Here is a 27,024-nt window from a genome sequence, read left to right on the forward strand (position 1 = left end):
AGTCAACGTGTTAGTCCTGCAATTCAGCCGGGTTGGACAGTGTGAAGAACAATGGCTCCAATCAAAGCGGGAGACAAAGCGCTCAGGGAGAAATCTCAACTAACATATGTCATGCCAACAATAGACCGTTTGCGTAAGAAATCTCTCGGCTGCTAGCCTACAATTTTGCTCCCTTGCTGTCAAGCCCTAGCTCCTTGATGATGATATCCGCAGCCTTCTCGCCAATCACAATGGCCGTGTTGTTCGTGTTCGCCCCGACATTCATCGGCGGAATGCTCAAATCAGCAAGCTTGAGACCCTTTGTTCCCCAGACGTTCAGGTCTTTGTCCACGACACCAAATTTCTCACGAGGGGCCATCTTGGCTGTGCCGATCGAGTGCCATGTTGTTTCAACTCGCTCGCGGATGAACTGCTCGATGGCCTTGTCATCTTCTGCAGAGTACTCTACATCCTTGACATTTTCCAATCTCCCGCTGAGATCGACACAAGCCGCCTTGGAGCCAGGGGGGAAGTTTGGATGGCCGGCGGGAATCTCACCACGATACAGTTCCGTTCGTCGCATGATCTCACGGGATCTTTTGTAAGCCCACAATTGCTTCTTGAGATCAATGTCGCCCTTGTCTGTGAGGAATCCCACGTTAAAGTCAAGTGGATCAGTGATGTCAGGTCCGGTGATGTGAAGGTGCCCTCGAGAGTAGGGGTACGCGGTGTAGTTGGCGATGGTCATGTATTGTCCCATTGGGACAGTTGCAAGGTCGCCATAGAAACTGCCACTTGTGAGCCGAGCTCTGTTCATGGTTCAATTGACGTACGCGGAAATGACAGCTGTGAGCATCAATGGACGGTTCGGAATATCCTTGAAGTCTTTATCCCACGCAGCTCGGAACTCGGGACCAAGCTCATCAACCTGGGCTTCAGTAGGTCGAAGCTTGGATGAGAGTTCGACAGTGTTCCAGCCAATTTGTGGATGCTTCGAGTCAACCAGTGCTTGGCGGTGTTCCGAGTCTCTGAAGATCCAGTCAGCAGTCTCGTGGGGCTCAAGTCCTGTCCTGTATGGGTAGAGAATGATGTTGTGATCCTCATATTCGTGGCCCACACCAGGGAGATCGACAAGAACAGGGACACCCGCTCTCTTGAGGATCTTGGGGGAACCAACACCCGATCTTTCGAGGACGGATGGCGTGCCACAGGCACCACAGGAAACAACCACGAGCTTACGAGCCTTGACGGTGCGCTTTGGATGTTGGCTGGCAGGAAGTTGGAGTTGGAACGCAGGATTGGGGGTATATTCAACACCAACAGCCCGTTTGTCGTCATCAAGAAGCACGCGGATAACCTTGGACTCGACAAGGATGTGAAGGTTTGGGTACTTGTCCCCTTCGAGCTTGTCGTGTAGATACTTCCGTGCAGTGTCTTGTCTCTTCCCGTCGGGTGAAATGTAACGAAGCCAGCGCTCGAAACCGTTGTTGCTGTCGAGATCCTGTAGGTCCTTGATCTCGGGCCATCCGACGGCTGCTGCAGCCTTGAGGACGTCGTCTTCGACTTTGGTATTGCGAAAAGGGCCGTCGCTGACATGGATTGGGCCGTTGAACCCGTGAAGCTCTGGGTTGCCTTTGCCGTGGTATGTCTCGAACTTGGGGGTGTCAGTAGCAGAATTACTGTGAACATCTTGAGTCAATAATTACCTTCTTCAAGAACGGGAGCATCTCATCTCCAGACCATCCAGGTGTGTTCCACGAGTCAAAGTCGGACCGCTGAGCACGAGTGTACATGAGGAAATTGATCGACGAGCCTCCTCCGAGCACGCCGCCCGAGGGAACAATGCATTCTCGACCAGCTAGTTGTTCTGCCTTGTTGGCTTTGTAAAAGATGGTCGCCTTGCTAGTGGGTAGCAAATGATCAGGATAGAAGACTGGATTCTCGATGTTCTGGATGCCACGGTTGTCTGGACCTCCTTCGATGACGAGGACAGAGAGATTTGGGTCGGCTTCTGCTAGACGTCCAGCCACGACGCAGGCAGCGGTGCCACCTTTCAGAGATTAGTATCTCAATAATATGGGCAGAGTAGTATCTCACCTCCGGCGATGATGACGTCGACTTCATCGATATCGTCGGCGAGCTTCGTATACAAACCCATGGTTGCTGTTGGAGGTGCTCAAGGGCGATATCCTCTTCTCTGTCGGAGCTTGGTCAGGGTCTCTTTTCTCTCTTAAATACATCCGCCGCTGCCCTGCATGTTAGTCACAGCTTCCTGCATGTTTTTTGCCCCCGCTTCTCATGCCGGATGCTCCTTCCGTATCACGTACACTCAGATCTTTCATCTGGGGTCACAAATTCCCTCAGTCACGTCCCACACACGGGGCATGAGTATCATCGTCCCGGCTCGCCCTCGCCTTTGTACACAGCCCATGTGATAACGAATAGCCTCGGCCTGTTTGGAGGAGCCCGCAGGCAAAGCGTGCATACGGACCGCAGCAGCTCCACTGGCATGTCGATAAGTAGACCCTGGATATCTTATTTCAGTTTGGGACCCTGTGGACTGTTGGTCCTCCAGCTCTCTCAAGAATCACGGTAAATCCCAGTTTTAGCGGAGACAACCAACTTGCGTCGTCATTCAATAGAAGCCCTCTGGCTACTCATCCAGGCCAGCAGATGTAGTTACCTACCCCTCCAAGTCAGCAAGTGACTCAGCCTGTCGCAAATTGAGGCACATACGATCTTCCACCACGACGCACTTCTGACGAATCAAGACAAGGCACTTTGCGCCCAGGTGAGACAGTCGAGTTGTCCCCGCAATGATTTCCCGAATCCTCAGTTCTCGCAGTGCGGTGCTGTAACGTAACTAGCATTTGTCGCGTTCTGCAATTTGGTCCCTATTGTCTGCCGTAGAAGATCGCCCCAAGAACACTATCAGTAGTCCCCGAGCTATACAGGAACCATTGGCGATCGTGAAGATTACCTGATATGGCAGATTCGGGCACAATATGAGGGGTTGGGGCGGAATCTGCAGGATCTGAGACAAACTGCACAATACGGTTGGTCAACTCAGTCGGCTTCGCTCAAAAGTCCCCTGGGCATCAACTTTTCAGGGTTCGAGGCCACCTCAGGGTTCCTGATCGAGGCCCACGAACTGTCCTCGTGCGGGTCTGAGCTTCCCAATGAATGGGGGACAAAGACTTTGTCCAAGGGGGGTCATAATGTGACAAGTCTTTCAATCGGTGCCACAAGTCAAGTTTTTTATCGCCAAGAAAGCCTTGCACCACTCTTCTTCCGGGCTCCATGTCATTGGACACAGCCAGGGCCTGTCAGCTTATATTGTTCTACGTCGTACCAGAAGCGGCAACCATTTTGCGAGTACCGCAGCCGCATCGAGGTGCCTCAAAATGGGGAATGAGAACGGGAGCTTTTTTTTTTTTCTACAACACTCTCAGTCGCCGAGATGACTTGTTCCTCCGACATGCTCCCCAAGGCACTTCTTCTTGTTGGCAAATATCGTGGCCCCTAAATCGGGACGCTGAGTGTTCTGCGCAGCTCATAGGAAAGCCCATCTCTTGTGAACTACTCATTTCAGACAATAACAATAATAATAATAAAAGGAGGGCTCATATCTCCATAGAATGTTCATATCAATTTCCTATAAGAAAATTGTTGTTGATCCTTAATCAAAGGTGTCTCTTTGTGAGGACACAGGGTGTCAAATATCGTAGGAAACAAGGTCGCTGATAACACAATATTGACATCGGACTTGATACCAGATAACACCTCACACACTTTATTCGTATGCGATAACAGATTGGTCCGTATCCGGACCAGAATATGAACGTTCCGCAAAGTTCCAGTTCAAACTTGGATTGGTCAGTGTGCATGGACGTGTTCAGGTAATGATACCAGCATGTCCTGGCCCCCATGGCTCACGTGTTCGATGCCAGCTCACTCATTTGCGAATTCTACGAAACACATTGACAAATTCCTAAGCGTTCCGACAGTATTCAGTCGTCTAGTTCAGATCTTCGATAGGTGTCCGGGAGTTGTGCTCGGACCCGTTCTCTGGCCATTGGATGTTCCTCCCAGTTCGTTCTACTCAACCCTGACAGAGACTATTCCAACCAATGTTCATTGTCCAATCAAGCACTAAACACAACGGTACTCTTTACTCTGAATTTAAATATGTGAATGCTTGATCACAGATACTCTCACATTACAGGACACTTGCTGAGCACCTGCGAAAACACCCGCAACTACATGGAACTCTTCAAACCTCCAATGTTCTCAGGAACATCATCGTTTCGTCGACATCAGAGTGAATGATTTCCAACAACTATATAAACTCATAAACCCGTTCTAAAGACCGACTTTTCTTTTTCTCATCACCCGCATACTCACCCTCACCCTCTCGGCTACGAAGCAAGCAACACCACAACCGCAACCACGACTTTCATCACACACACCACGCTTTCTTCCGACGCCAACGACAACATGTCTTCTCCTATTTGGAATCCCGCTGACCGCCAGGTCCTCGACATTGGTGGCAGCAACGTTGATACGGCTTTTGCCAGTCACCTTCCTGCCGCCATTGCCGGTACGGAGTGGTTCCCGAAGGAACTCGCTTACATCAAGGGTATGGAGAAGTGGTGTGCTATTGCTAACCGCTCTTACCAGACCTCGGATGAGCTTAGCATCATCCAATCGACTGCTAAGCAGGTCGTTGATCAGCTTCCCTCCGGGACTTGCATCATTGATCTGGGAGCTGCAGACTCCTTCAAATTCGAGCCGTACGTCCGTGAGTTCATCTCACAGAACAAGGAGTGCACTTATGTGCCTCTCGATTTGTCGGAGAGCTCTCTCATCCGCCACATTGACAATGTCAAGAAGGCTTTTCCTACCATCAAGTGTGTCGGCCTCTGGGGCTCGTTCCAGCAGGGCGACCGCTTTTTCCATCAGATTCCCCAGGGGCGACTTTTCCTGTCCCTTGGAAGCATCTTCTACAATGCGCCAGACGAAATGTGCGTGGATCGCTGCGCTGAATTCCGTCGCCATTTGGCGGGTTCTGACCGACTGATTGTTGGGCAGGACGCTCCTTCTGCTACTGAGAGCCACAGTTCCCAGTCGTCGTACCAGACGAAGGAGTACGATGCATTTTTCGTCCGCTATTTGGAGGGCATCCAGGAACATGCTGGGATCGTGGCTGATGCGAAGTCCTCTTGGGCCTACGAGTCCAACATGGACAAGTCCATGCATTTCTTCAAGGTCACCGCCCTGAAGGACATGGTCTGCGAGAAGTTCGGAAACTACAAGATCTCCGCCGGTACGTCTTACAAGATGTTCCCGTCTTGGAAGCGTGGCGAGGCTGAGATCCACGAGATTACCAAGAAGGAGGGCCTCACTGTCAAGACTCTTGGCAAGGCCAAGAACTCTGGTATGTGCCAGTATATTATTGGCCCTCAGTAAGTTCTTTAGACTGAGTCAACCCCCCCCCCTGGAGACGACGGTTTCCAATCACCCACCCCGTCATGAGCTAGACAAAGGCCGGCCGTGACAACAAAAAAAAGAAAAAAAGTAAAAAAAAAATGGAGGAAAACGCAAAAACGGGGGAAAAAAAAAAAAACCGGTTGGGATAGGATATTGATGTCCAGGCACAGCCTGTAGACTTTTGCGCACAACAACACAGGTGTCCGGGCCCGGACCTGTAGGATCTCCCTGCTAAAGCAAGGGATAGGTAGTTAGGTAGATAAATAAATATGGGTTATTAGACCCTTTAAAAAATGTCTTGTTCAATAAATGACCTCTGAAAATTGCAACGTGATGACCTGAAATGACTAACTGAATAAATCCGAATCTTAAGATGGTGCCTTGACTAACAATTAGATAGATTTACTAACGAAATATTCAGGAGAAGGAGAGAAATGTCTCTCCTTCCAACGTAAAGTCGGATGGGGCTCGGAGGACGAAAGACTTGGGAACTTGGCTGAGGCTGGAGGACGGCAACAGTCTGCCATCCCAAATAGCTACATGGGTTCCATCACGGAGACTGGTGTGTTCTAAGTTTGTTTCGTATTCTTGGAACACTTTTCTCATTCTGAAGAAGTGTCCGGACGAGTGCTCAGTCAAGTGAACATAGATAATGAGTGAACATTTTGTTTAGCCGTAAACAAAGACCTGTCTTCCCTGCACTATGGCTCCTTTGAAACAAAGCCTCAACAACGCCCACGATGCTATCGTCTCAAACTGGGGAAACACTCACTGGGGAAGCACTCTCTGAGAAAACACTCCCTGAGAAAACACTCCCGGAGGAAACACTCCCATACCAAAGCGACCGACACATATCCTCCAAGTAAAAGGACTCGGGCCATACAATCCTGGATAACGCATTCCTTGCCTCTGTCCAATCCGTGACCTCTGTCATGTAACTCCACTCCGCAATTAACTCAGCAAAAATTCTTTGCAGCGGGATCAAGAGATCTTGGTTGTCGTCGAGTTGCAAGTGTCTTGCCAGACTGAATGCACACACGTAAGCCTTCCATAGCCAGAGATCTGAAGCCCTGCGATCCCTCTTCTGTGGTCGGTAGCGTTCCAAATCTTGCTTAACGAGATAGAGAACTCGTCGATGCATTCGCGATTCGATGAGTTCACCTGCGTTCCAGACGCCGAGAACGGCATGGAGGTAAAGGCCAGAGGCAGAACACATGCCTGACCATGAGGTGACCAGTGGTGGCCCTTTCTTTTTGTTCCAACCTCCAGTTGCATTCCCAGATAGTGACTCAATGTGGCATCCGACCAAGGCTAGCAAAAGCCTGGTGACAGCACCTTCAAGCCACATATTCTGCTGAATAGCTTCCCGAGCCGAATTACGTTTGAAACCCGACGTTTCAGTAATTCTTGTCAAGCATTCCAACATTGGCGTACCATCGATATCCCAAAGCTTGGTATCTGGTGGTAGCTGGTTAAAGAAATATGGAACCATCTTCATGGCCTTGAGCCTAATATCCAGACCTCGGAACTCGTCCTTGTGCCACGAATGCATGAGTTCCTGGACAGTCTCGGGGTCAGGTCTCTTAGGATCGGGCTTCGTGTCTGGAGGCACGCGATCATCCTCGTGTAGAATATCTCGGAGGCGGCTCTTGAATCCGTAAATGAAGTTGTATGTGCTGTGCCCTGGTTAGAGGTGATGTATCCAACCACAAGATAGTACTTACAGAATCACGTATCGGTTTGCTAGTTCCTCTTCCACGCTTTCATCATCTGCATATGGTGAGTCTGGGGGCTTGTGAAAGTCCATGTATCTCATGAGGCCGTTGAGATGAGTTTCTGCTACCAAAACGTTGCCAAAGGCGCACTATCATTGTCAATACCTTGCTCATCATAAGGCAACGCAAATCAACTCACCTCGGTCAAACACAAAGTAGCAATGTGTCTAATACACAAATAGTACGCTGTCGGTTCTGATTGCACAAGAAGCCAATTGACCAATCGCATAGTCTCGATCTTGTGGAACAGCAGGGTGGACTCGAATATCTGCAGGCGACCAGCCTTCCACCCGTAGTGGAGGCCAGCAATGAGCATTGTGTTGCGGAGTGCATCAGGGCTTTGCATAACAGATTTCAGTCTGGTCGATCAGTACTCAAACGAGTCAGTGGGAGAAAATTGCCTCACAAGCCTTGGCGTTTATCTCGAGGGGTGATGTCGACAGGGTCCTCGAGTTGATAGACTGCCGTTGGTCAGAGAGGCGATCGGCACTTCATTGGATGAACAGCACTCACAGTAACTAAAGAGCTCATTCGACCTGAACGGCATATAGATCGGCTGTTGGGATAAACACGGCCCAACAGGCCGGGACGGGCGGGGCAAGGGTACCACCGCCAACCCGGCTGCCGGAGCCCAAGGCTCCTGCTCCCCGGGCAGGTTCGTCTTTCTACGCTCCCGAAGAGGAAGGTTGGGCAGGGGATACTCGCACTGCCTATCTGCAGTGTCACAGTTCTCGCTGGAGATTCGTCAGCCAGGTTGTTGGGTCGGACAGAAAAGGTGTGCGTGATGGCGTCTATTCGTCCCGAAGAGGAAAGATGGGGAACTGACCAGACGGGCCGACGCTCGTCGCATCGCCTGTGGCGCTTCCTGCAGGTAAGACATCCTGTACGGCTACGGGTATGCTGCTTCCGGCTCCTTGACTGGGCAGCAGCGGGCTGTTGGTCGTGGTCGATTTGGGTCGGCATTTTTAATCCACAGCTGATGATTTTCGGTATGCATGGATGGGAGGTTTGAAGGACAAGGACACGCCACAAGGCGAGATTCGCCGGTCTTGGTGTGATGGGTATAAGGATCCAGATATGGTGGAACTTGCCGTGGCACCCTTGCAAGTAGCTTTGGCCTGGTTTGTGTGTGTTGGTGAGTGGAAGTGACTTCGGTGTATAGTGATTTGCTTTTAAAACATTCCAGTCGAACGCAGACCGAACAAGCAAGATATACCCTCAATCCATCTGGGCTATTGGGATAACCCTTTGTCTTGAGTCTTTGTTCATGACCTCTGCCACTATAGGCATGTTTTATTGGGCATTGAACCATGGTGTAGCAGTAGAACTGGTTTCCACTCGTCTTGTAATAGCCCCGTTTGACTAATATCCTTGCGATATCCATTCCCGCCCCCGCAAAATCAGCGCTAATCGATTACTATATCCGTAGCGAAACAAAGGATCATCGCAGACTATACCAGTCTGGGACGAATATACGCCCAGTGCAACCTTGTTCTTGAGACGAAGGAGCTGGCTAAGTCCAAGTTATCAAGAGTCGACAAGGAGCAAGATGACATGGAAAGAGTATATATACTGAAGGAATGGCCTTGGATTCTTTGAATACATCATCAGCTTCTATCTTCAAGTTTCTCAAGAACCAATTGTGCAACTACCGAATTTCAACGACTCAAAACCACCAACATGTCGACCACAACCATCAACGGTGTCTCTGTTGTATGTCCAGCCTATCAGAGGCTCCTGAACCACTACTGAACATCCTAGCGTGTCCATGACAAGCCATACGAGACCATCTCACCTCAACATCCTGAGCTGTCCCAAGCCGGAAGGACCGTGCTCGTCTGTGGCGGCTCTACGGGCATTGGCCATGCCATTGCACGCAACTATTGTGTCGCTGGGGCCTCCAGTGTCATAATTCTTGGCCGTCGTGCTGATGTTCTCAATGATGCTATGTCCAAGCTCAACGAGGCTCATCCAAATACTGCTGTGACTGGACGCGTGTGTGATGTACACGTTAGAGACCAGGCCCAGCAGTTATGGGATACCCTTGAGAAGGAAAAGGTTGCCATTGATGTTCTTGTTCTGAACGCTGTTGGAGCCCCAGCTATGCAGCCAATTCTTGAACAAGGAGCCGATAGACTTTGGGAGGATTTCGAGAACAATATCCATATTCCCCTTTACATTGTGGAGCGATTCTATAAGCAGCCCCAGCATTCTAGCCAAAAAGTAGGGTCCAAGCTTTTCTGGGCAAGACATTTGCTAACTTGACTTGAGTTCCTTATTTTTGTATCGACGCAGGATATTCATCGTTGGGACAGCGCGCCTCAAATGCCTGGATACCAGTTGACCAAGAATTCCTTTACTTGTGCCCTTCAACAAATTGCACGAGACACTCCCGAGGAAAAGTTGCGAGTTATTTCATTCCATCCGTCTATTGTATTTACAGAGGCTGCGCAAAAGTCGGGATACACTGAAGAAACCCTCCCCTGGACAGACTGTACGTTATGAACCTCGACCCTCATTTCACCTACTGACTCTCTGCAGCAAACATCCCCGGTGGCTTCGCAGTTTGGGCCGCATCCCCCGAAGCCCAATTCCTCCACGGTCGCTTCGTCTGGTCGACCTGGGACGTCAACGACCTCGCTTCCGGTGAGCTCCGGTCTCAAATTGACGCCGATCCGTGGTTGCTCAAGGTCGGAGTTAAGGGGCTGTGACGAGCTCCGGTTCGGAACGGAGGTGGGGATGGTTTCCGCGCCCGGTCCATTTCGGGTTATTCGTGTCGGTTCGGGCGGAATTATGCGCGCCGTGTCCGTGTTGAGCCGAGGCTTACCCTAGACCTTGAGGATTGCTATGTTGGATCACAATCTTCTGAGTTATCTTATCAATATATCAGAACATAGTTGCCATATAGTAGTTGAGTTCATTGACTATAGTCTTTTCTCCATTTGACTGTCTATGATACTTGAGTCGTGGTTGTCATTGCAATGGGTGAAGGTTTATCCACACCAAACACGATTCAGGCAAACTTTCTAATTCCTCGTCACCAAGAGCCTCATTGTCTCGATCGTTTATCCTTCTTCACCTTGATAGAACCTCACACAGTTGAAAAACAACCTCATGATATACTATTCACAGTCTCGATATAATGTGAATTCTCCGGCCTACAAAAGCCGCGCCAAAAGCCGACCTCGGTCTGCCATCGGCTTTCCGAATATCCGGCTATAGATCCGTATATCCGGGTGGAGATTAGATTGATAACGCAAGCCGCCACGACGACTGCCGCTCGGAGCATCCGATGTAGGTACATGACTTGTGCGTCGTTATAAATATCGTGCGCCCCGGCTTTGCACTTCTCCTTGGATATCTGACTCGTCATACCTCGAAACGCATCTTTATACCCTACGAAATGACTGGTCCTCTTAAGAATGTTGTCGTTATTGGCGGCTCATATGTTGGCTTGGTGAGACTTGCACAACAAGAAAAGGACTTACTGAACTAGGTGCTAACAATTTCAGGCCGCCGTCAAAGAACTAGCAACTCTTCTACCCATCACACACAGAGTAATTCACCCGCTGAGCCATATTCAAACAAACAGCTGACACCTCTCAGGTCCTCTTGGTGGAGCCGCACAGCCATTTCCATCACCTCTTTGCTTTTGTAAGTCATAATGGTACGTTTCCACACCGACTCTAACACCGCCGCAGCCGCGCTTCGCAATCGTGCCCAGTCACGAGCACAAAGCCTTTATCCCCTACTCTGGGTCCTTTGCTTCACTTCCAAACTCCTCTCAGCATGCTGTCGTGAGAGCGCGAGTCCTGGAGCTGTACAAGGACCATGTGGTGCTTGATCGGCCTTGGCAGGGGTCCACTGAGCTGCCCTTCGATTATGCTGTTGTTGCTACTGGGACGAGGTTGCCTGCACCGGGTACGATGCAGGATGATGAGAAGCAGTTGTCTATCGACTACTTCAAGGCGTATCAGCAGCGCGTCAAGAACGCCAACAGAATCGTCATTGTCGGTGGTGGAGCCGTTGGTGTGCAGATGGCTAGCGACCTGAAGCAAGTATATCCGGAAAAGAATGTGACGTTGGTCCACTCACGGGATCGTCTGATGCCGCTGTACCATGAGAAGATGGATGCGACTATCAGGACCAGGTTCGAGGAGCTTGGAGTCAAGTAAGTGGCACTCACACTTGACCTCTGTTCAGAACTGACGAAAAATAGCTTGGTGACCGGCTCACGTGCTGTGGTCCCTCCCGGAGGCTTCCCAATTGAAGGCGAGAATCTCGAGGTGGAGTTGAAGGACGGCCGCAAGATCCCAGCAGATCTCATCATCCCCGCAACTGGACAAATTCCCAACAACCAATTCCTCGAGACACTGGAACCCTCACCAGATCACCAGATTCTCAACAAGGCGAATGGATTCATCAACATCCGACCGACGTTGCAATTCAACGATCCCAACTACTCTAACCTCTATGCCTGTGGTGATATCGCCGATACCAAGGCCCACAAGGCTGCTCGACCTGGCATGGCGCAGGCCCGCGTTGTTGCTGAGAACATCGCGGCTATGATCCAAGGAAAGGAGCCTATCGAGAAGATTACGGTTGCGCCTCCCGCCATCCACCTCACTCTTGGATTGGTAAGAACAATGCTGCAAAGCTGACTGCAGAGCTGACTGTTGCGTAGACGAAGAACATGATTTTCCGAAACCCGGATGTGGCGAATGGCCAGACGGAGCCATCAATCAATATGAAGGATGAGTAAGTCCTCTATGGAACAGATTTTGGCATGCCAATGTACTAACGGACTGTTTCTAGTGGTGCTGAGGATATGAGCATTACGAGTGTGTGGGAGAGACGAGGCATCAAGGTCAAGCAGCCCAGTGAATATCATCTGTGATAGGAGGATCTTGGAACTGGGGGTTGGAGGTTGTTGGAAAAGCGTAATCACTTTCATAGACCTAGACTTCCAAAAGACTGGATGAACAAAGGTTCAGGTTTTTCAGTAACTGCGAAGCAGTCACGCATAATGATTGCTATATGACTCCCATGCCTCCTGAAGTGAGCTAAGTACAGTGTTCGTCGGCCAGGCATGTTTCCGTTCCAAAATAGACATGAGTTCAACAATCGCAGCCTGTTCCCTAGGGTCCCGGAAATATTCACCGCACATTGATATCCCCACCGCACTGGTCACCATGGCCTCCTGATATTGCTGATTGGACATTGCTAGACCACATATCTTTCGGGTGGAATCTAGCAGTAGCTTTTCGAGTGCTTTATGTGCTGCCCTGCCGCCAATGCCGAGTTGGAGCTTGGAGTCATGGACTGCGAGGACTATGCGGGCTAGTTCTACGTGTTGCTGGGCCATGACTTGACATTGGCTGGCCAGCCATATTGTTGGGAAGTATCGACCTTCTGCTGGGTTTCGTTCTTTGTAGTAGAGAGGTGCAAAGTGCGGTGGCGTATGTTCATCCCAGTTGCGTTGAAAAGTCTTCAAGGCTTCCCACTGCTGAGCGCGAGACCTCGTATCCTCTCTGGTCTCTACATCTGTGTCCCCAGGGAAGCAATACTTGAGCACATGGGCACACCATATAATGATGCGATTTGTCCAGTCATAGTCGTCAGCAGCCATGGTGTCGTCAAAGTTGGCATAGTCCGTGACGGCAAAGATTGGGAGTCTGAAGGGTCGACGATAAATCAGGACGCCCCAGATTTCTTGTCGGAGGGCGATGAGACAGGCTGAGTATCGTAGAGAAGAAAGGGATGTGGCGTAAACATCAGAACCGCGTGGGGGTTGAAGAATAATGGTTAGGAGTCCGTGGGCTTCGTCCTGGGCTGCTTGAAAGACGGCTTGGACGGCGATGGAGAAAGTTTCGTTGTCGGTGCCGGTGAAGTGGGCTGGAGTTGTTAGAAAGGATGCAAAGGGAGGATATTAGAGACCTACTATCGACTTGTTCATGATATCTGAGTATGGTAATTGCAGTAAGTGCGTCATCACTGCATGTGTTGGTGGGGTCTGCAGAGACATCCATAAGGTGCGAGATGCATTTGTTGTGGTAGTGGATTGCTGATTCCATGGTGAGATTAGGGAGAGGAACTCCATCGTATTCGATGACTGCATGGGGGTCTTTGAGAGACCATATTCGGGTGAGGTATCTGGCAGCTGCTGTGCAGATGGCGTTCAGAAGAAGAGGGCTGTGCATAGCACGAATGGGGAGAACAGAACAATAATGATGGTCTCTGTCGCTCGTGTCGAACTGTCAAGAGTATTAGCACAGGTTTCTGAGTCATGGGTAGAGTATGGTGCTGGGGAGACTCACAGCCCTTCCTAGCTTCTTCACGAAGCAACGGACCAGGCATGCCTCCTCAATGCTCGTGTGTTGCACATCGTTGCCCCCGGTGAGCTCTGTTATCCTCCTCACCCCAGGCCTAGAAACTGAGCTAGATGATGCGCCGTAGTGAAGGTGTCTATCGCTGTATGGAGACTCTGTATTCGACGGGGATGGGCCTAGGGAAGCCGCGTCGGGAGAATGTTGCCATGCCGTGGGAAACAATGGTGTGCGTGTTGACACTGGCTCCGAGTATGCAAGGACAGAGGTGTCGTCATAAGTCGAGGAGGGAGTCAGGCTTGGGTGCTTTCTAAGGGCTGTATCGTCGCCGATGCTGGATGTATCGAGGTTGCTCTCCGATCGGGTCGCCGTAGTCGGTCTGTGTTCAAGTGGTTGATGCCGGAGAGAGTCGTCAGTTCTGACTTGATCATCTCGAGAAAAGGACTGCAGGATGGACGCGGCGAAGTTCAGGTACCCTTCCTGAGGTTCATCCGTCGCCGAAGAAGGCTCCTGCGCGGATCGATTCGTTGCGATCTCGGACTCGTCAATGATGGCGAATGGTTCCTGTTGTTCTATCGATTGTCAGCCATCAACCAACTCAAGATAAGAGACGAGTGTACCTTGGTTTCCAGTGCGTATCCAAGTCTGGTTTGGGTCAAACTTGAAGCTATTCTGCGTCGTAATCAACCTCTTGACGCGAAACTTTTTGTTGACGCGAACGCAGTTGACAGACGCCTTGTTGCAATTTCCGCACGGAGTCTCGCCGTCGCCTGCAGCGCGTCAGCACAGACTTCTCGACTCGACAGCTTGCAGAAACGTACATTTCAGATGTTTCTCTACAATGACGTCGGTCTTATCAGCTCATTGTTCTGTGGACCAAGGGGAGAAATCATCATCACCTCTACACTTGTCGCAGGGAAGAGTTCGTGTGCGGGGTTGCGGAGCCATGACAGATCTCACGATTTCGAGCAAAAGAGGAAGGATTTCGCCGAGATTGTTCTTGACAAGGGGAAGATGTCTCGTCTTTGAAGGAAACGCCGGTGAGCAGGCCGAGGGCGGGCAAGGGTGGCAAAGCCCTGGACTTTGGGGCAGCACTAACCATGTTGTCACCCCACACCCTTTCTTTCAACTTCCCCGCACGACGCTATCACGACCAAGATTCAAGCCTTCTCCAGGGATTCGGGATCCCCAGACGGGGGAGGAGATTCTTGTCCTGGTTGGCTTGGAGTTCTCCTTGTCTGGCCCTAAAGGGAAACGTCGCCCGCGTGTTTCTGCCAAGTCCGGGGTTGATATTACCCCAGGGGGAACACTTGGAGAGCTGACTCGCGTATCCACTGCGCCGAGGAGGGCTGACTTCTTGGAGGGTGCTTAACATTGGCTGTGGCGTTGGCTGTGATTATCCTTCGATGCCGTTTCTCGAAGAGACTGCAGCTTGCTAACGGCCTCGTGATCTGGCATGTCTTGGTAATTTGCTAACGTTCTATTGGTGTCTTGTAGATGGTTTCACGGAGGGCGGATTCCCCAAACCCCGTGCCCGACAGTTTGGAACGGGAATAAAACAAGACACTGTCGCGCCCGCACTGGTGACCTCATCAATGCTCGTACCCTAGAGCTTTCTACAGCTGTAGCAATAGCTGAGAGCTGCGGGCATGTTGGAGGGAGATAGTCAAGTCCCCAATGGTTCGCATTCAAAGCCATATCGCATGTTGTTTGACATGGCCTATACAAGAGAAAGGCATTGGCTTGCCTGAGATTACGTCAATGTCTCCTAACTTTGTCGTTGGTGATAATCCCAGTTCATCCGGACGATGCGCTTTTCTTGGGTCTCTTTCGCCGGGCTCTTGAAACCTCCTCCGGCCTTCTCAGCGAACTATCACTCTCCTCACATTGACTCTATCCCTGCCTCGCTCAAAGCTCGGCGACTTGGAAAGTTTGAGACGACATAATCACAGATAATCACTTGCAAAGTGGTGTTGTCAACTCGCGATGCGCTGTCTCAGCTTTGGCCTCATAAAGCGGTGTTGGAGAGCCGGCGAAACATGCCCCGGTTTGGACGCCTTTCGCCGAAATATTTCCAAAAATGATTAGCACCGTTGTTAGGCTTTGGCGCATGTGGGGAGACTGACTAGGATTCTCGTCAACATCCAATCGGACGGCTTCAAGCGTAAACAGCCCTTGACATGCACGCTAGTCAAGTCCTCCCCATGGGGATGCGGAGAGGCCCCTTCTCCATGTGCTCGTCTGCGGTGGCGTCACTCAATGCAAGGCTCCCCATGTTCTCGACTCTTGGAGCATGAAGTGACTATATTCAAGCCGAAAAGTATTAAATGCTCCGACTTCTCTGTCAGTTTTGATGATCTGCATCCTGCATCTCCACTGCTTCAGACCGATCCTACTTCAACAATCACATCTTGTTCCTCGTTAGACATGGAGACCAAAGAGTCCCTCGGCCACTCGCGGGCTACTGATCATATCGAAGAGACTGATATCGCTGCCCAGGCGGGAGAAATCATCTCTTACGATGACAATGGCCTCGCCGGTATCGTCCGCTCACCCTACGTCCTCGGAGCAGCAGCTCTGGCTTCCTTTGGAGGTTTCTCCTTTGGATACGGTACGTTCCTTCCCTAAAACTTTAGCATAACATTCTAACATGTTCCAGACCAGGGTGTCATCAGCATCATTCTGGTAATGGAGCAGTTCCACAAGTCCTTCCCCGAAACTGCCCCTGGACATCCTGGATATGGCTTCAACGTCGGATTTATGACCGGAATGTTGGAACTGGGTGCCTTCATAGGGTGTCTGTTCCTCCCATATCTTGCGGATCGAATCTCTCGAAAGTGGTCTCTCACGGTGGCCACTGGCTTCTTTGTCGTCGGAGCTATCATTCAGGTAGGATAACCGTGGAATGAGAATGACGGAAGAGAATTTGGCTAATCGCTTGATAGACTGCCTCTCACAATTACGGAACCCTCGTCGCAGGTCGAACGATTGGAGGTATCGGTGTTGGTCAACTTGCCATGGGAGCCCCTCTGTACATTTCCGAGATTGCGCCTCCTAACTTGCGAGGATCTCTGCTTGTTCTCGAAGCTATTAGGTAAGCCTCTCAGCTCGAATATTGAGAGTAAGTTAACAGTATGAACAGCATTGTTATTGGCGCTATCATCGCATATTGGATCACATACGCCACCAAGGAACTGTCCGGAGAGCTCGCTTTCCGACTTCCCTTCGGTCTCCAGATGGTCCCTGCCCTTTGTGTCGGTCTCGGAATCCACTTCTTCCCATTCAGCCCCCGATGGCTCGCCATGCGTGGCCGCAACAACGACAGTCTCTCTGCCCTTTCGAAGCTCCGCCGTGTCCCCGCCACCGATGACCGAGTCCAAGCCGAGTGGAAGGGCATCGTCTGCGAAGTCCGCTTCCAGGAGGAAGTCATCGCCAAGGACCATCCCACTAACAACAAGCTCAAGCTTGAGATCCTCCAGTGGATCGATCTCTTCCGCCCCAAGTACCTTAAGCGTACTGTTATCGCTCTTGGAATTCCATTTTTTCAGCAGTTTTCTGGAATTAATGCTTTCGGTGAGTTCTGAAGCCATTTAAACGACTCTTAGGGGTCGAGTTGTGAGTTGAGGGTAAACTGACGGGTTTAGTGTACTATGCGCCGACCTTTTTCAAGGCTCTTGGCCAGGACGATAACATGGCTCTGATCCTTTCAGGAATGGTCAACATCTGCCAATTGGTGAGTAGAGTTCCATGGTCCGCCTCTTACGGTTCTGAGTGTCTGTGCGCATCTTCTTGGTGAGACGTCGGGAGACATATGACCTATCGCGTGTCCCCGGATCTCAACTTGGAGAAGAGAACAACAAGACGCCGTCAGTCACTTTTCAGTAGCTAACAAAATATTTCCTATAGGTTGCCGGAATCCCCACCTTCCTCTACCTCGACAAGGTTGGCCGCCGGAAGCTGGCCATCTACGGTGGTATCGCTATGGCTGTTCCCCACCTCATCATGGCTGGCGTCGTTGGCAAGTTCAACAACAAGTGGGATAGTAACCAGGGAATGGGCTGGTTTGGAGTTGCTCTGATCTGTAAGTTTACTAAGAAGACTGGGATTGAACTGTCCATTAACAACATCTTTAGACACATATGTCCTCTGCTACGCTTGCTCCTACGGCCCTCTCGCCTGGACTCTTCCCGCCGAAGTCTTCCCCAGCTCCAAGCGAGCCAAGGGCGTCGGTGCAGCTACCTCCATGATCTGGCTTGCGAACTTCATCATTGGCGTTGTCGTCCCCGAGATGGTTATTAAGATCGGCTGGGGAACTTACCTGTTCTTCGGAGTTTTCTGCACCCTTGCCGCCATCTTCTCTTTCTTCCTCGTCCCAGAGACTTCTGGCAAGTCTCTTGAGCAGATCTCTGAGCTCTTTGGAGACAACCACATTGCTGAGGAGGAGGCTATCCGTGTTCGTATCCAGCAGGATGTTTGGTCTGACCCCAAGTACACCGCTGCTGGTGCCGAGGCTGCGTCAAGCTCCTAGATGGGCCATATACTCTTCAGACTCGATCTTGATCATTTAAATGCTCTTCGTACATAGCAGGATCAATATCAACATGTATTTATTATTTCAATCAGAATGGTTTCTGCTGCTCGCAAACCCACCCCCCACCATTATTGCTTCACTGACACTTACCTATACAATTTGAGTGCGACTTCACTTTGAAAACTGCCAAGAAGACCGGCACTGAGTTGAACGTGATAAAAACAAAAAAAAGACTAGTACCAAAATCGTTTGTTCTCAAGTAGCATAGATAGACGGGCTATGGGGAGAAGGGCCTTAATCTCAGTTCGTTTGCCATGGCCAACCAGATACCTCATCATTCGCGTTCCTTCCCCACCTTCACCAGTTTCAACCCCATCCTAACCTGAGATATCCCCTTCCGAAGGCCCATGGACTTGATCTGCGACCGAGTTGTTAATAAAATGAGGGCAAACGCCCTCCAAGGCCCTTGTCTCGAATGAACTTTTGAAGCTCTTCAATGTGCTTCCCGACCTGAGCAAGCACCCGCCCATTCTGGTGTAGATGGACGAAGGCCTTCATGTGATGAAGGCCCTTGCAAGCAACTTCGCGTCCCTTTTCAATGTTGTCAAGAGCGTAGCAATGGTCGTGGGCTTGGATGAATCGACGGCGGGCGTAATGAATGCGAATGTACACATCCTCGTCGAGGTCCTCAACCAAAAACTTGATGCCACTCGCCATCCACCACTCGCTGTCGTCTTCGTGGCTGGCTTCGAAACCAACCATACGCGCCATGCATTGGGCTGACCAAGCACTGACTGGACGCTGCCTGTTCACAAGGAGCATCGGGTTTGCCTCCGCTTCGTGGATGAAATCTTCCAAATGCTCGAAATCCTCATCGCAAGCCTTCTTGGCCACGCTCAAAATGTGCAGGGGGACAAAGGCAGAAGGATCTTGGGGCAGGAGAAGTAGCTCTCGCAATTTGCCCAAGGCCCTTTTCCAGGCCACATGTGAGAGCTGGCCTCGGATCTCTAGGATAGTAACCATGCGCTTTAGCCAGGCTTGGGACACAGCAGGGTAATTGCCGAAGCCTGGGGGTTCCCTGAGGGGGAGTTGAGGATATGCCAGACATGGTGGTAAGGGCCTTAATCGTGTTAGGTGTGACCATAGACGAGAAGAAGGGCCTTGAGCATACCTGGAGTGGGTGACGAGCTTGGCTCCCAGTGGTGCTGTTAGAGGACGCAGTGTGCCCAACCTACTCTGATCATCAATGAATGGGCCTTGAAAGAGGAAAACAAAATAGGAGGAGCCATACAGGGGCAGCGACAGGTGCGCAGTATAGGTACTGAGATTGACTTGTGCGGCGGAAGGCCCTAGACGTGTAGACTAATGATAGACAATGATAAGTAGGCAAGCATAGAAGGCTTGAGGATGTGACGGGAGTCCAAGAGACAGGGCAAGTAGAAGGCCAGCGTCGGAGGTTAAGGTGCGGGGGGTGGGGTTGAACCTCCTGGGCTTCTCTGGAGGCTCGGGCTTGGAGGGAGGATAGCGCAACCGCCTTGAGAGGAAACGCAGGAGAAAAAGGAAGCAAAATACCTGTGAAGGCTAAATGTATTTAGCGACTCAATCTTTTAGCTGCCCTAGAGCGCTGGTGATGATGTTGCGATGTCGCAATAGAAGTGCGATGGAGTTGAGAGGGCGAAGAAGGAAGATGAAGCCAGAGAAGGAGAGGAGAGGGTCTAAATAACCAGAGAATTTGGGATTTAGGAAAGAATTAGGATCCACAGAACCAGAGAGAATACGAAAAGTTGAAACAGTACCTAAATGTCCATATCGGGCAAACGCGACCATTACACTCAGAATTGGTTCGAGACTTGAGATGAATGAATTGGGTAGTTAGATGAGTTGTTACGTTCTCCCAGGGTGCCCCAACCAGCGTCCTGGATTCAGAGATATTGAATAATGGTCTTGTTGATACTAAGAAGGAGATCCTGGAGTCAGTACTGCTATATGAGAAGAGGTCAATGGCTCAACGCGTTTGCATTTTGGACGCTATTTGGAGAACGGGAGGTGTGCTATCTGATTGATTCAACAAACTCTGCTCATGCACCATCAATGACTTCGTTAGTGCACAAAAAGGTATGGAATAAGAATCAATGTCGCATCTTGTTTGGTTAAGTAGCTAAGCTGACAGTTGCCAACGAGGGAATAACCTTTGCCCAGCCGCATTGCTACGCCCAAAACAACTTCCATTTCGGCACATTTCTTGTCAGAACACCATCCCTTTGACTCTCCCCTGTCTTGCGCCTGGGGTCCCACCGCACTTTGTCCTCAACCCTTTTCGTCTTCCACCCATTGATGGAGTTGATGGAGGTTCAGGGCCATCAAGATGTTGGCATACAAGCCAGGCACACTGTACGACCTTGGGAGCGAGCCAGTCGTCAATGGGAAGGCTCAAATGTGGTGTCACCCATCAGTTCCCAGACCGGTCTGTTTTTCTCATGCTGGAGGAACTTGTCAACGAAGCGTATGGCCTTTTTGGCCCCCATCTTCGCCTTTTCATGAAGGCCGCTCTCAGAATGCGAGACAGCCTCAAGCAATCGTCTCCAGGCGAGGTCAGTCAAGCTAAAAAATGCCTCATCATCTCCCAATTCGACGTGCTCCCGCGCGTGTGGCCACCAATTCATGTCGGGCAGTGAAGGGGCCTGCACTCCAAATATGCGAGCCATACATTGGGCCAGCCACGCTCTCACTGGCTCCTCCTGGTTCAGAACGTATCGGTAGTCCTCCTTCGCCATATGAACAAAATGGACGAGCTGATAGCGATCAGTGAGGTAGCTTTCCTTGGCCTCTGACAAGACGTATGTGACATCAGAGGCTCTCGTTGCGGTACCGAAAGCACACAGTGCTACCAGCCGGTCCAGGGCCTCTCCCCAGGCCACATGTGTATGGGGGTCTCTGCATCTGAGGAGGGTGATGTATCCGCCCATCAGAGGATGGTTTCTGGGATCGCTCAGCGCCAGAGCGACCAACTCAGGGCCTGCGTTTGAAGGCAGACAATCGGCCGAGTTTTCTAGTGGCATTCCGTGGAATCCGAGCAATCCGTCAGGGAGTGTATGCAGATGGACCCTGCCCATGACGCCGAGATCACGGAGCCATGCCAACCGTCGGCACATCTTTTCATGCCACGTGTTGTCCAGTCCTGACTTGATGAAGGAGGACGAAGATGATTTAGACATCTTGGGTGAGGGCCTTGGGTGCGAGAACTGTAATTACGGGTTAAGGAAGGAACTCAGGAGTGGTGAAGGAAGAGGCGAGCATACCTTAGGCTATGAGTTGGGCAGGGTGACCTATGGTGCTACTGGAAGCGTAGTGCGAACGACCGATGGCATCTGTTGGTAAGAGGGTATTTATAGAGAGAAATGAGAGCTAAGTAAGCATATGGAGCTGTAGCGAACGAGGAGCGCTGGTGTGCTATAAGGTGCTGGGCGTGGTGTCGTGAAGTAGGATGACTTGAGCGGCGCTCGGTACTAGACGTGATCTAATGGTCAGCAAGTAGCCAAAGAAGGCGAGAGGGAGCGAAAGTCATACTAAAAACCTAGCAAGGGAAGGGGAAGTTCTATGCCAGGTTTCGGCATGCGGATCTCTCGAGCTTCTCTGAGGCGCTGGTGCTAGGTGAGGCCAGGCACAACCATCCTGAGAGGAAACGAAGGGAAATAGCTATGCGATAACCTCAAAACCTTGATCTTGCACCTGCGAAGCGCTGGCGGTGGCGTTGTGATGGTCGCAAAAGAGCTGCGATGGAGTCTGAGAGGTGAAGGAGGAAGATGGAAATGGAGAAGAGAAAGATCGCAAAATAGAGACTGCGCGCTCGTGATTCACCCTTTAGAGGATGCTTAGGACCCATAGAATCCAAGTGAATGCGATGGCCTAATAACAATAAAATGACATCATTTAGCAAATATGAACACAGCTTGTTCAAACCGAGTTAAGCAGTGTCAAATACTGCCAGACTGGCAATGGAGGCTCCGGCCCACATCATGCGTCCTGGATATCTACGATAAGGCAAACTCCCGGTGGTGAGGGATAATGCAAAATCCATGGAGGATCCGGTATTAGCTATGGTGAACGAGAGGAGATCAACGGATTCTTTTAGTGAAGTGCGGTTGGAATGTAGCTTGTATGCCAGTATGTCTTTGTTAGTTGGAATGGGGGATGGTAACAGAGAACCGAAAACTAAGCAAAAGTTCCAATCATTGGAAGAAAGACTATTATTAGGTCATTGACTCGAAGCACTAGACAAAGACAAGTACGCCGAAGCATTTATAATGTAAGTATCTATGGTGGTTTACATTCGAAGTTTTTGCTATTAAACAAGGGCCATATCATTTTCAGTCTCCATCCATCTCTTGTAGGTGCGCAGTGCTCAACTCCAAACATCCTCAAACCAACGGTTTCCTTTCTTCTTCTCCGCCCGCCAGCTTTCCACCCGGGCATCAGACCAGTCATTCTTCTGCTTGATAGCCTCGCTCAACACATCCCCCACATCCTTGGCCATGGTGGCGGCACCACAGACGTAGAATGCCGCATCCTGGTCTTGCAGCAGATCTAAAACCTCCTCTTGGCGCTGAAGCACTTTGTCTTGGACATACGTCTTCTTCCCACCCGCTCGAGAGAATGCCGTTACCAACTCAAGTTTCCTTGCCAATGGACCAGAGGTTGCCTCCTGGAAATCTTGAGAGTACAAGTAGTCGGACTCGTTTTGACATCCAAAGAAGAGAATCATCTTTCCGACGTCGCGACCAACTGATGCAAGTCTTGCACGCTCCTGCACAAAGGCCCGGAATGGGGCAATTCCAGTTCCAGCCGCAACCATGACCAGAGGAGTCAAGGCGTTGATTGGGAGCTTGAAAGTCGATGGTCGGATCTGAATCTGCAGGGTGGATTGAGTGGCAGCCGCATCGTCGCTGGGGGCTGTCCTGGAGAGGAAAGAGCTGGTAATTCCTGGGATGAGAATATCGGGTTTGCCAACAAGCGTGGAGGGTTTGACAGAGACTGTGAGAGTAACTTGTCGAGGAGAGGTGATTCTGGAACTGGAGATAGAGTAGAGTCGTGGCTGCATGGGCTGGAGAGAGTCGATAACGAACGAAAGCGGAAGATCTGTCCAGGAGATGGAGGAGTCAAAAGACGAAGCGTATGCTAGCAGTCGATAGAAGGTCAGATAGTTGGCGTTCAAGAAAGCAGCATAAGTTTCTCTGTCCTTGCTGATGGCCTGCAGCTCTTTCTTGACCAGACTGCTGGGAGTCACTCGGGCAAGAGACAACACCGTCTCTCGGGGAACAGGGCTGCATATCTCTAGATAGTGGCGGAACAGGGCTTCGATCGTCGTCGAGCTGGGCACCTTGGGGCCGTCATAGCCGGGTTTGGTGTTGATGCGGATGGGGTTGGATCGGCTCGTCTCGAGACCGAGGATGCGGATGAGAGAATCGACTTCCTCTGGAGAGTTTTCAGGCCAAACGGCAATATGATCACCAGTCTTGTACTTGACCTGTAAATGAGGCGTCAGGTCGACCTTGAGCTCGATGCAAGAGCGGTCTTGTTCAGCATATCGTGCCAGCCCTGTGCGAGCGACAACCGAGACTGGCACAATATCCGAATTTGTGGTCCCAACCTTGGACACAGTCTTGTGGAAGGGATTTCCAAGATGAAGTTCTTCGTGTGGGATAGTCTCTCCCTCGATAACCTCCACCTCGGGCTCGTAGGTGGCTTCAACCTCGGTCAGGCCACGCTCGGTTGCCAGAGTGGAGAAGAGAGTCTCTTTCCAGTCCATGAAGTCCTCCTCGGTTGTCCGTGTTGCCTCATTGCCCTTGCCGGTGGGCACCAGGGGGATAGCACCGAACTTGACTAGGACAGTAACCACCTCGTCGATGGTCTTGTTGAAGTATCGGTAGTTGGAGTTTCCGCAACCAAAGGCAGCAAACTTCAAGTGGTTGAGGCTGACACTGAAGGCGGAATGGGCCCAGGTGACAAAGTCTTGGGCGTTGTCGCTAGGATCACCCTCACCATATGTGGACATGATGAAAATGGCAAGTGTCGTGCTTGGAATGAGAGAAACAGACTCGGCATCGTAATCAGACAAGTCAGCTACTACTGCCGTGAGCTTGTACCGCTGGTGGGATTCTCGAGCGAGTCTATGGGCAAAGCCTTCAGCAGTGCCAGACTGAGAACCCCAAAAGATGACCAAGTCCGCGTTGGCCTCTTTGATGAGATCGGCAACATTGCGCGACCTTTTTGTGGTTTCGACTCCAGAGCCATGAGCTGCTTGAGGACGCTGAAACCACATGTGATAGAGAGGGTCTTTCTTGGGAAGGATGCTACCCTTGTTAATTACAAAGGCAGTTCCCAAGATGACTAGTGGCAGGAGGATATAGTCGTCATGGCTGAGATTCTTTGACAGGGACTCGATGGCGTCTGTCAAGACTTGCGTGGTGTTGGAATTGAAGGTTGCCATTGTGACGAAAAGCAAGAGAAGAACAACGCTGGAGGTAGAAATGAACAGAGAGATGGATGATGAGTGTTATGTGCCTTGGATAGCTTTGACTTCAACTGTTTCCATGGCGTTTGATATACAAATGCCGTGAGCCTAGCCACCCCGCAAGTCGTATCTCAGAAGCTGGAGTTGAAGGGCGATCCTGGGGCAATCCATAAAAGGCAATGGTTCGCCGAGGAGATCTGACGAATAAGATCACGTAGTGACAGCTGCCGAGGGTCTTCTATTCCCAAACAGGCGACAACTCGCCGACTCCGACGCCCCCGATCGACTAGCGGCAACCACCTTTCTCCAACGTGATCGCCCTTCTGCAGCACCAAGACAACCCCGTAAGAAGTTGTGCATCAAATGACTGTTCTAGCCAGGCACAGAATTCGCTGAAAATTACCCAAAACTACAATAAAGTTGAATTCTTCCATCCGAGTAAACTTTTGAAACTTGAGGATTGCTGGAACACGTAGAGTTCGGCGGCGGCCGTCTTGATTCAGTTAGTACTCCCCGCAAACTTGGTTCCCCCACAGAGAGGCTCACTAATTATATCCATCACATTTTGCTTGTCATCTCTCTTCTCAATTGTCATCCTCTCGATTCGGCATTATCCCCCGCATCTTATCGCCCTTACTGTCATCAGGGCTCCTCGGAGTTTGTTTCTCCAAGTTCCACTTGAGGTATAAGAGACGGACTCGACTGGTCTCGTCCCAACCTCAGACAACCTCATCGATCTTCATCTTTCACTTCTTCAAGTCTCAAGCCTTGGAATCTCGCCACCATGTTGGGATACATCGCTCTGGGCGTTGTGGTCACACTGGCCTTTGCCTACTTGATCGTCAGGCCCATTGTTGTCTATTTCTTGGATCCCAAGGGTCTTCGCAAGTACCCCAACTATGCCCTTCTCTCGGGCATCACCGATTTCCGACACTGTTACACTTCCTCCCAGGGCTTCCGCTCTCGGTCTCTGTACGAAGCCCACAAGAAAACTGGCGAGCCTATTCTGAGAATCGGCCCCAATTCGCTGTCTTTTGGCGACACTCGCGCCGTCAAGGCGATTTACGGCCACAACACCAAGTGTATCAAGGATGACAACTATAATGTTCTTTCTGGCTCCCACCGTCATCTCTTCGATGTCGTCGATAAGCCTGACCACTCCCGCAAGCGACGTCTCCTCTCCGCTGCTTTTGCCATCAAGAACCTGGAGAAGTGGGAATACAAGGTTGCTTACACCGCCAAGCGCCTGTTTGAGGCTTTTGACAAGAAGTGCACTGCACCCTTGAAGGGCTCGATCCCGGACCCTCAAGATGTCAACCTTGACTTCAGCCATTGGATCAACTTGTGGACCACCGAGGCCATCTGCTACATCACACTCTCTGCCAAGATGGATCTTCTCGACACTGGCACCGACGAGGTTCCCGCCGAGAAGCGCGACGGAACTCTCTACCGCGGCCGATACCGAGACGCCAGAGACCAGAATGCTCTTGCGCAGGCTGTCTGGGTGTGGGACTACAACCTCTGGCCATGGGTCAAGTGGCTTACCAAGACAATCCCCGGCAAGTACCAGAAGATGTGGGACGCTGCCAAGGCTTGGGATGATATCTACTATCACCAGGCTGCAGAACGACTTCGTCGGTTTGAAGCTGGAGAGGAACTAGATGACTTCTTTTCTTGTCTTATGGAGGACAAGACTGGTAGCCCCAACAACCTTGAATGGGGTGAGATCGTCTCTGAGATTGGCGCCATCATCAACGCTGGCTCTGATACAACCGCTATCGCTCTTACTCAGACCCTGGAACTCCTCATCAAGCACCCACAGCACTTGCAGCATCTTCGACAAGAACTCGATAGTGTGCTCGAACCCGATGAGACTATCGCTCCCTACGACAAGGTTAAGGATCTTCCCTTCCTCAAAGCCTGCATCGACGAGTCACTCCGTGTCATCCCACCCACCTCAGCCGGTCTCCCTCGACGAACCCCTCCCGAAGGTGCCCAAATCCTCGACCAATGGATTCCTGGCGACACTTCAGTCAATATGACCATCTACGCTACCCACCGAGATCCCAAGGTGTTTCCCCATGCCGAGACGTACAACCCCATGCGCTGGATGGATCCTAACGAACGGAGGCGCATGGAGCCTCTATTCATCCCTTTCTCCGCTGGTGCTCGAGGATGTATTGGAAGAAACATTTCGTATCTTGAGCAGATCGTTGTCCTAGCTTCGTTGGTTCATAGGTATGACTTTGCTTTACCTTCGCCTGATTTCAATATGCAGAGGGTGGAGGCTTTCAACATTATCTGTGGACAGCTGCCTATCAAGATTTGGCGAAGGAGAATTGAATAAGGGTGAGAACTTTGATATAGAGGAGTTGTTGCTTCTGATTGAGGGTTGAGAATATGGATTGGGGG

General features: G+C 50.8%; 10 protein-coding genes across 10 annotated transcripts; 5 read left to right on the forward strand and 5 right to left on the reverse strand.

The window, feature by feature from the left end:
• Positions 1 to 157: 157 nt before the first annotated feature.
• NCS54_00459000 (GMC-OxRdtase-N domain-containing protein) lies at positions 158 to 2,137 on the reverse strand (the record flags this gene model as incomplete). The annotated part of the gene is made up of 4 exons (XM_053150120.1): positions 158 to 767; positions 813 to 1,633; positions 1,686 to 2,029; positions 2,077 to 2,137. The coding sequence occupies 4 exons, from the start codon at positions 2,135 to 2,137 to the stop codon at positions 158 to 160; spliced, it is 1,836 nt and encodes a 611-aa protein (XP_053006095.1).
• A 2,339-nt stretch (positions 2,138 to 4,476) lies between these two features.
• Positions 4,477 to 5,448, forward strand: NCS54_00459100 (Methyltransf-33 domain-containing protein; the record flags this gene model as incomplete). The annotated part of the gene is made up of 1 exon (XM_053150121.1): positions 4,477 to 5,448. The coding sequence occupies one exon, from the start codon at positions 4,477 to 4,479 to the stop codon at positions 5,446 to 5,448; it is 972 nt and encodes a 323-aa protein (XP_053006096.1).
• Positions 5,449 to 6,220: 772 nt separating this feature from the next.
• Positions 6,221 to 8,207, reverse strand: NCS54_00459200 (Zn(2)-C6 fungal-type domain-containing protein; the record flags this gene model as incomplete). Its single annotated transcript, XM_053150122.1, has 6 exons — positions 6,221 to 7,145; positions 7,194 to 7,333; positions 7,384 to 7,603; positions 7,651 to 7,705; positions 7,758 to 7,978; positions 8,071 to 8,207. 6 exons carry the CDS (start codon positions 8,205 to 8,207, stop codon positions 6,221 to 6,223), a joined length of 1,698 nt encoding a protein of 565 aa, XP_053006097.1.
• A 717-nt stretch (positions 8,208 to 8,924) lies between these two features.
• Positions 8,925 to 9,955, forward strand: NCS54_00459300 (Hypothetical protein; the record flags this gene model as incomplete). The annotated part of the gene is made up of 4 exons (XM_053150123.1): positions 8,925 to 8,957; positions 9,006 to 9,467; positions 9,516 to 9,738; positions 9,786 to 9,955. The coding sequence occupies 4 exons, from the start codon at positions 8,925 to 8,927 to the stop codon at positions 9,953 to 9,955; spliced, it is 888 nt and encodes a 295-aa protein (XP_053006098.1).
• A 665-nt stretch (positions 9,956 to 10,620) lies between these two features.
• On the forward strand, positions 10,621 to 12,141 carry NCS54_00459400 (Pyr-redox-2 domain-containing protein; the record flags this gene model as incomplete). The annotated part of the gene is made up of 7 exons (XM_053150124.1): positions 10,621 to 10,701; positions 10,757 to 10,801; positions 10,851 to 10,898; positions 10,946 to 11,415; positions 11,464 to 11,881; positions 11,929 to 12,002; positions 12,060 to 12,141. Exons 1-7 carry the CDS (start codon positions 10,648 to 10,650, stop codon positions 12,139 to 12,141), a joined length of 1,191 nt encoding a protein of 396 aa, XP_053006099.1. The 5' UTR covers positions 10,621 to 10,647.
• A 120-nt stretch (positions 12,142 to 12,261) lies between these two features.
• NCS54_00459500 (Zn(2)-C6 fungal-type domain-containing protein) lies at positions 12,262 to 14,672 on the reverse strand (the record flags this gene model as incomplete). The annotated part of the gene is made up of 6 exons (XM_053150125.1): positions 12,262 to 13,139; positions 13,186 to 13,498; positions 13,562 to 14,142; positions 14,191 to 14,340; positions 14,392 to 14,422; positions 14,670 to 14,672. 6 exons carry the CDS (start codon positions 14,670 to 14,672, stop codon positions 12,262 to 12,264), a joined length of 1,956 nt encoding a protein of 651 aa, XP_053006100.1.
• Positions 14,673 to 15,997: 1,325 nt separating this feature from the next.
• On the forward strand, positions 15,998 to 18,098 carry NCS54_00459600 (MFS domain-containing protein; the record flags this gene model as incomplete). The annotated part of the gene is made up of 7 exons (XM_053150126.1): positions 15,998 to 16,181; positions 16,230 to 16,459; positions 16,516 to 16,664; positions 16,713 to 17,143; positions 17,215 to 17,303; positions 17,477 to 17,651; positions 17,704 to 18,098. The coding sequence occupies 7 exons, from the start codon at positions 15,998 to 16,000 to the stop codon at positions 18,096 to 18,098; spliced, it is 1,653 nt and encodes a 550-aa protein (XP_053006101.1).
• A 435-nt stretch (positions 18,099 to 18,533) lies between these two features.
• Positions 18,534 to 21,316, reverse strand: NCS54_00459700 (Hypothetical protein; the record flags this gene model as incomplete). The annotated part of the gene is made up of 3 exons (XM_053150127.1): positions 18,534 to 19,221; positions 19,273 to 19,306; positions 20,548 to 21,316. The coding sequence occupies 3 exons, from the start codon at positions 21,314 to 21,316 to the stop codon at positions 18,534 to 18,536; spliced, it is 1,491 nt and encodes a 496-aa protein (XP_053006102.1).
• A 1,187-nt stretch (positions 21,317 to 22,503) lies between these two features.
• On the reverse strand, positions 22,504 to 24,588 carry NCS54_00459800 (Hypothetical protein; the record flags this gene model as incomplete). The annotated part of the gene is made up of 1 exon (XM_053150128.1): positions 22,504 to 24,588. The coding sequence occupies one exon, from the start codon at positions 24,586 to 24,588 to the stop codon at positions 22,504 to 22,506; it is 2,085 nt and encodes a 694-aa protein (XP_053006103.1).
• An 808-nt stretch (positions 24,589 to 25,396) lies between these two features.
• NCS54_00459900 (Hypothetical protein) lies at positions 25,397 to 26,959 on the forward strand (the record flags this gene model as incomplete). The annotated part of the gene is made up of 1 exon (XM_053150129.1): positions 25,397 to 26,959. The coding sequence occupies one exon, from the start codon at positions 25,397 to 25,399 to the stop codon at positions 26,957 to 26,959; it is 1,563 nt and encodes a 520-aa protein (XP_053006104.1).
• Positions 26,960 to 27,024: the final 65 nt, after the last annotated feature.

This window comes from Fusarium falciforme, chromosome 3 (genome assembly GCF_026873545.1).
Source record: "Fusarium falciforme chromosome 3, complete sequence".
NCBI lineage: Eukaryota > Fungi > Ascomycota > Sordariomycetes > Hypocreales > Nectriaceae > Fusarium > Fusarium falciforme.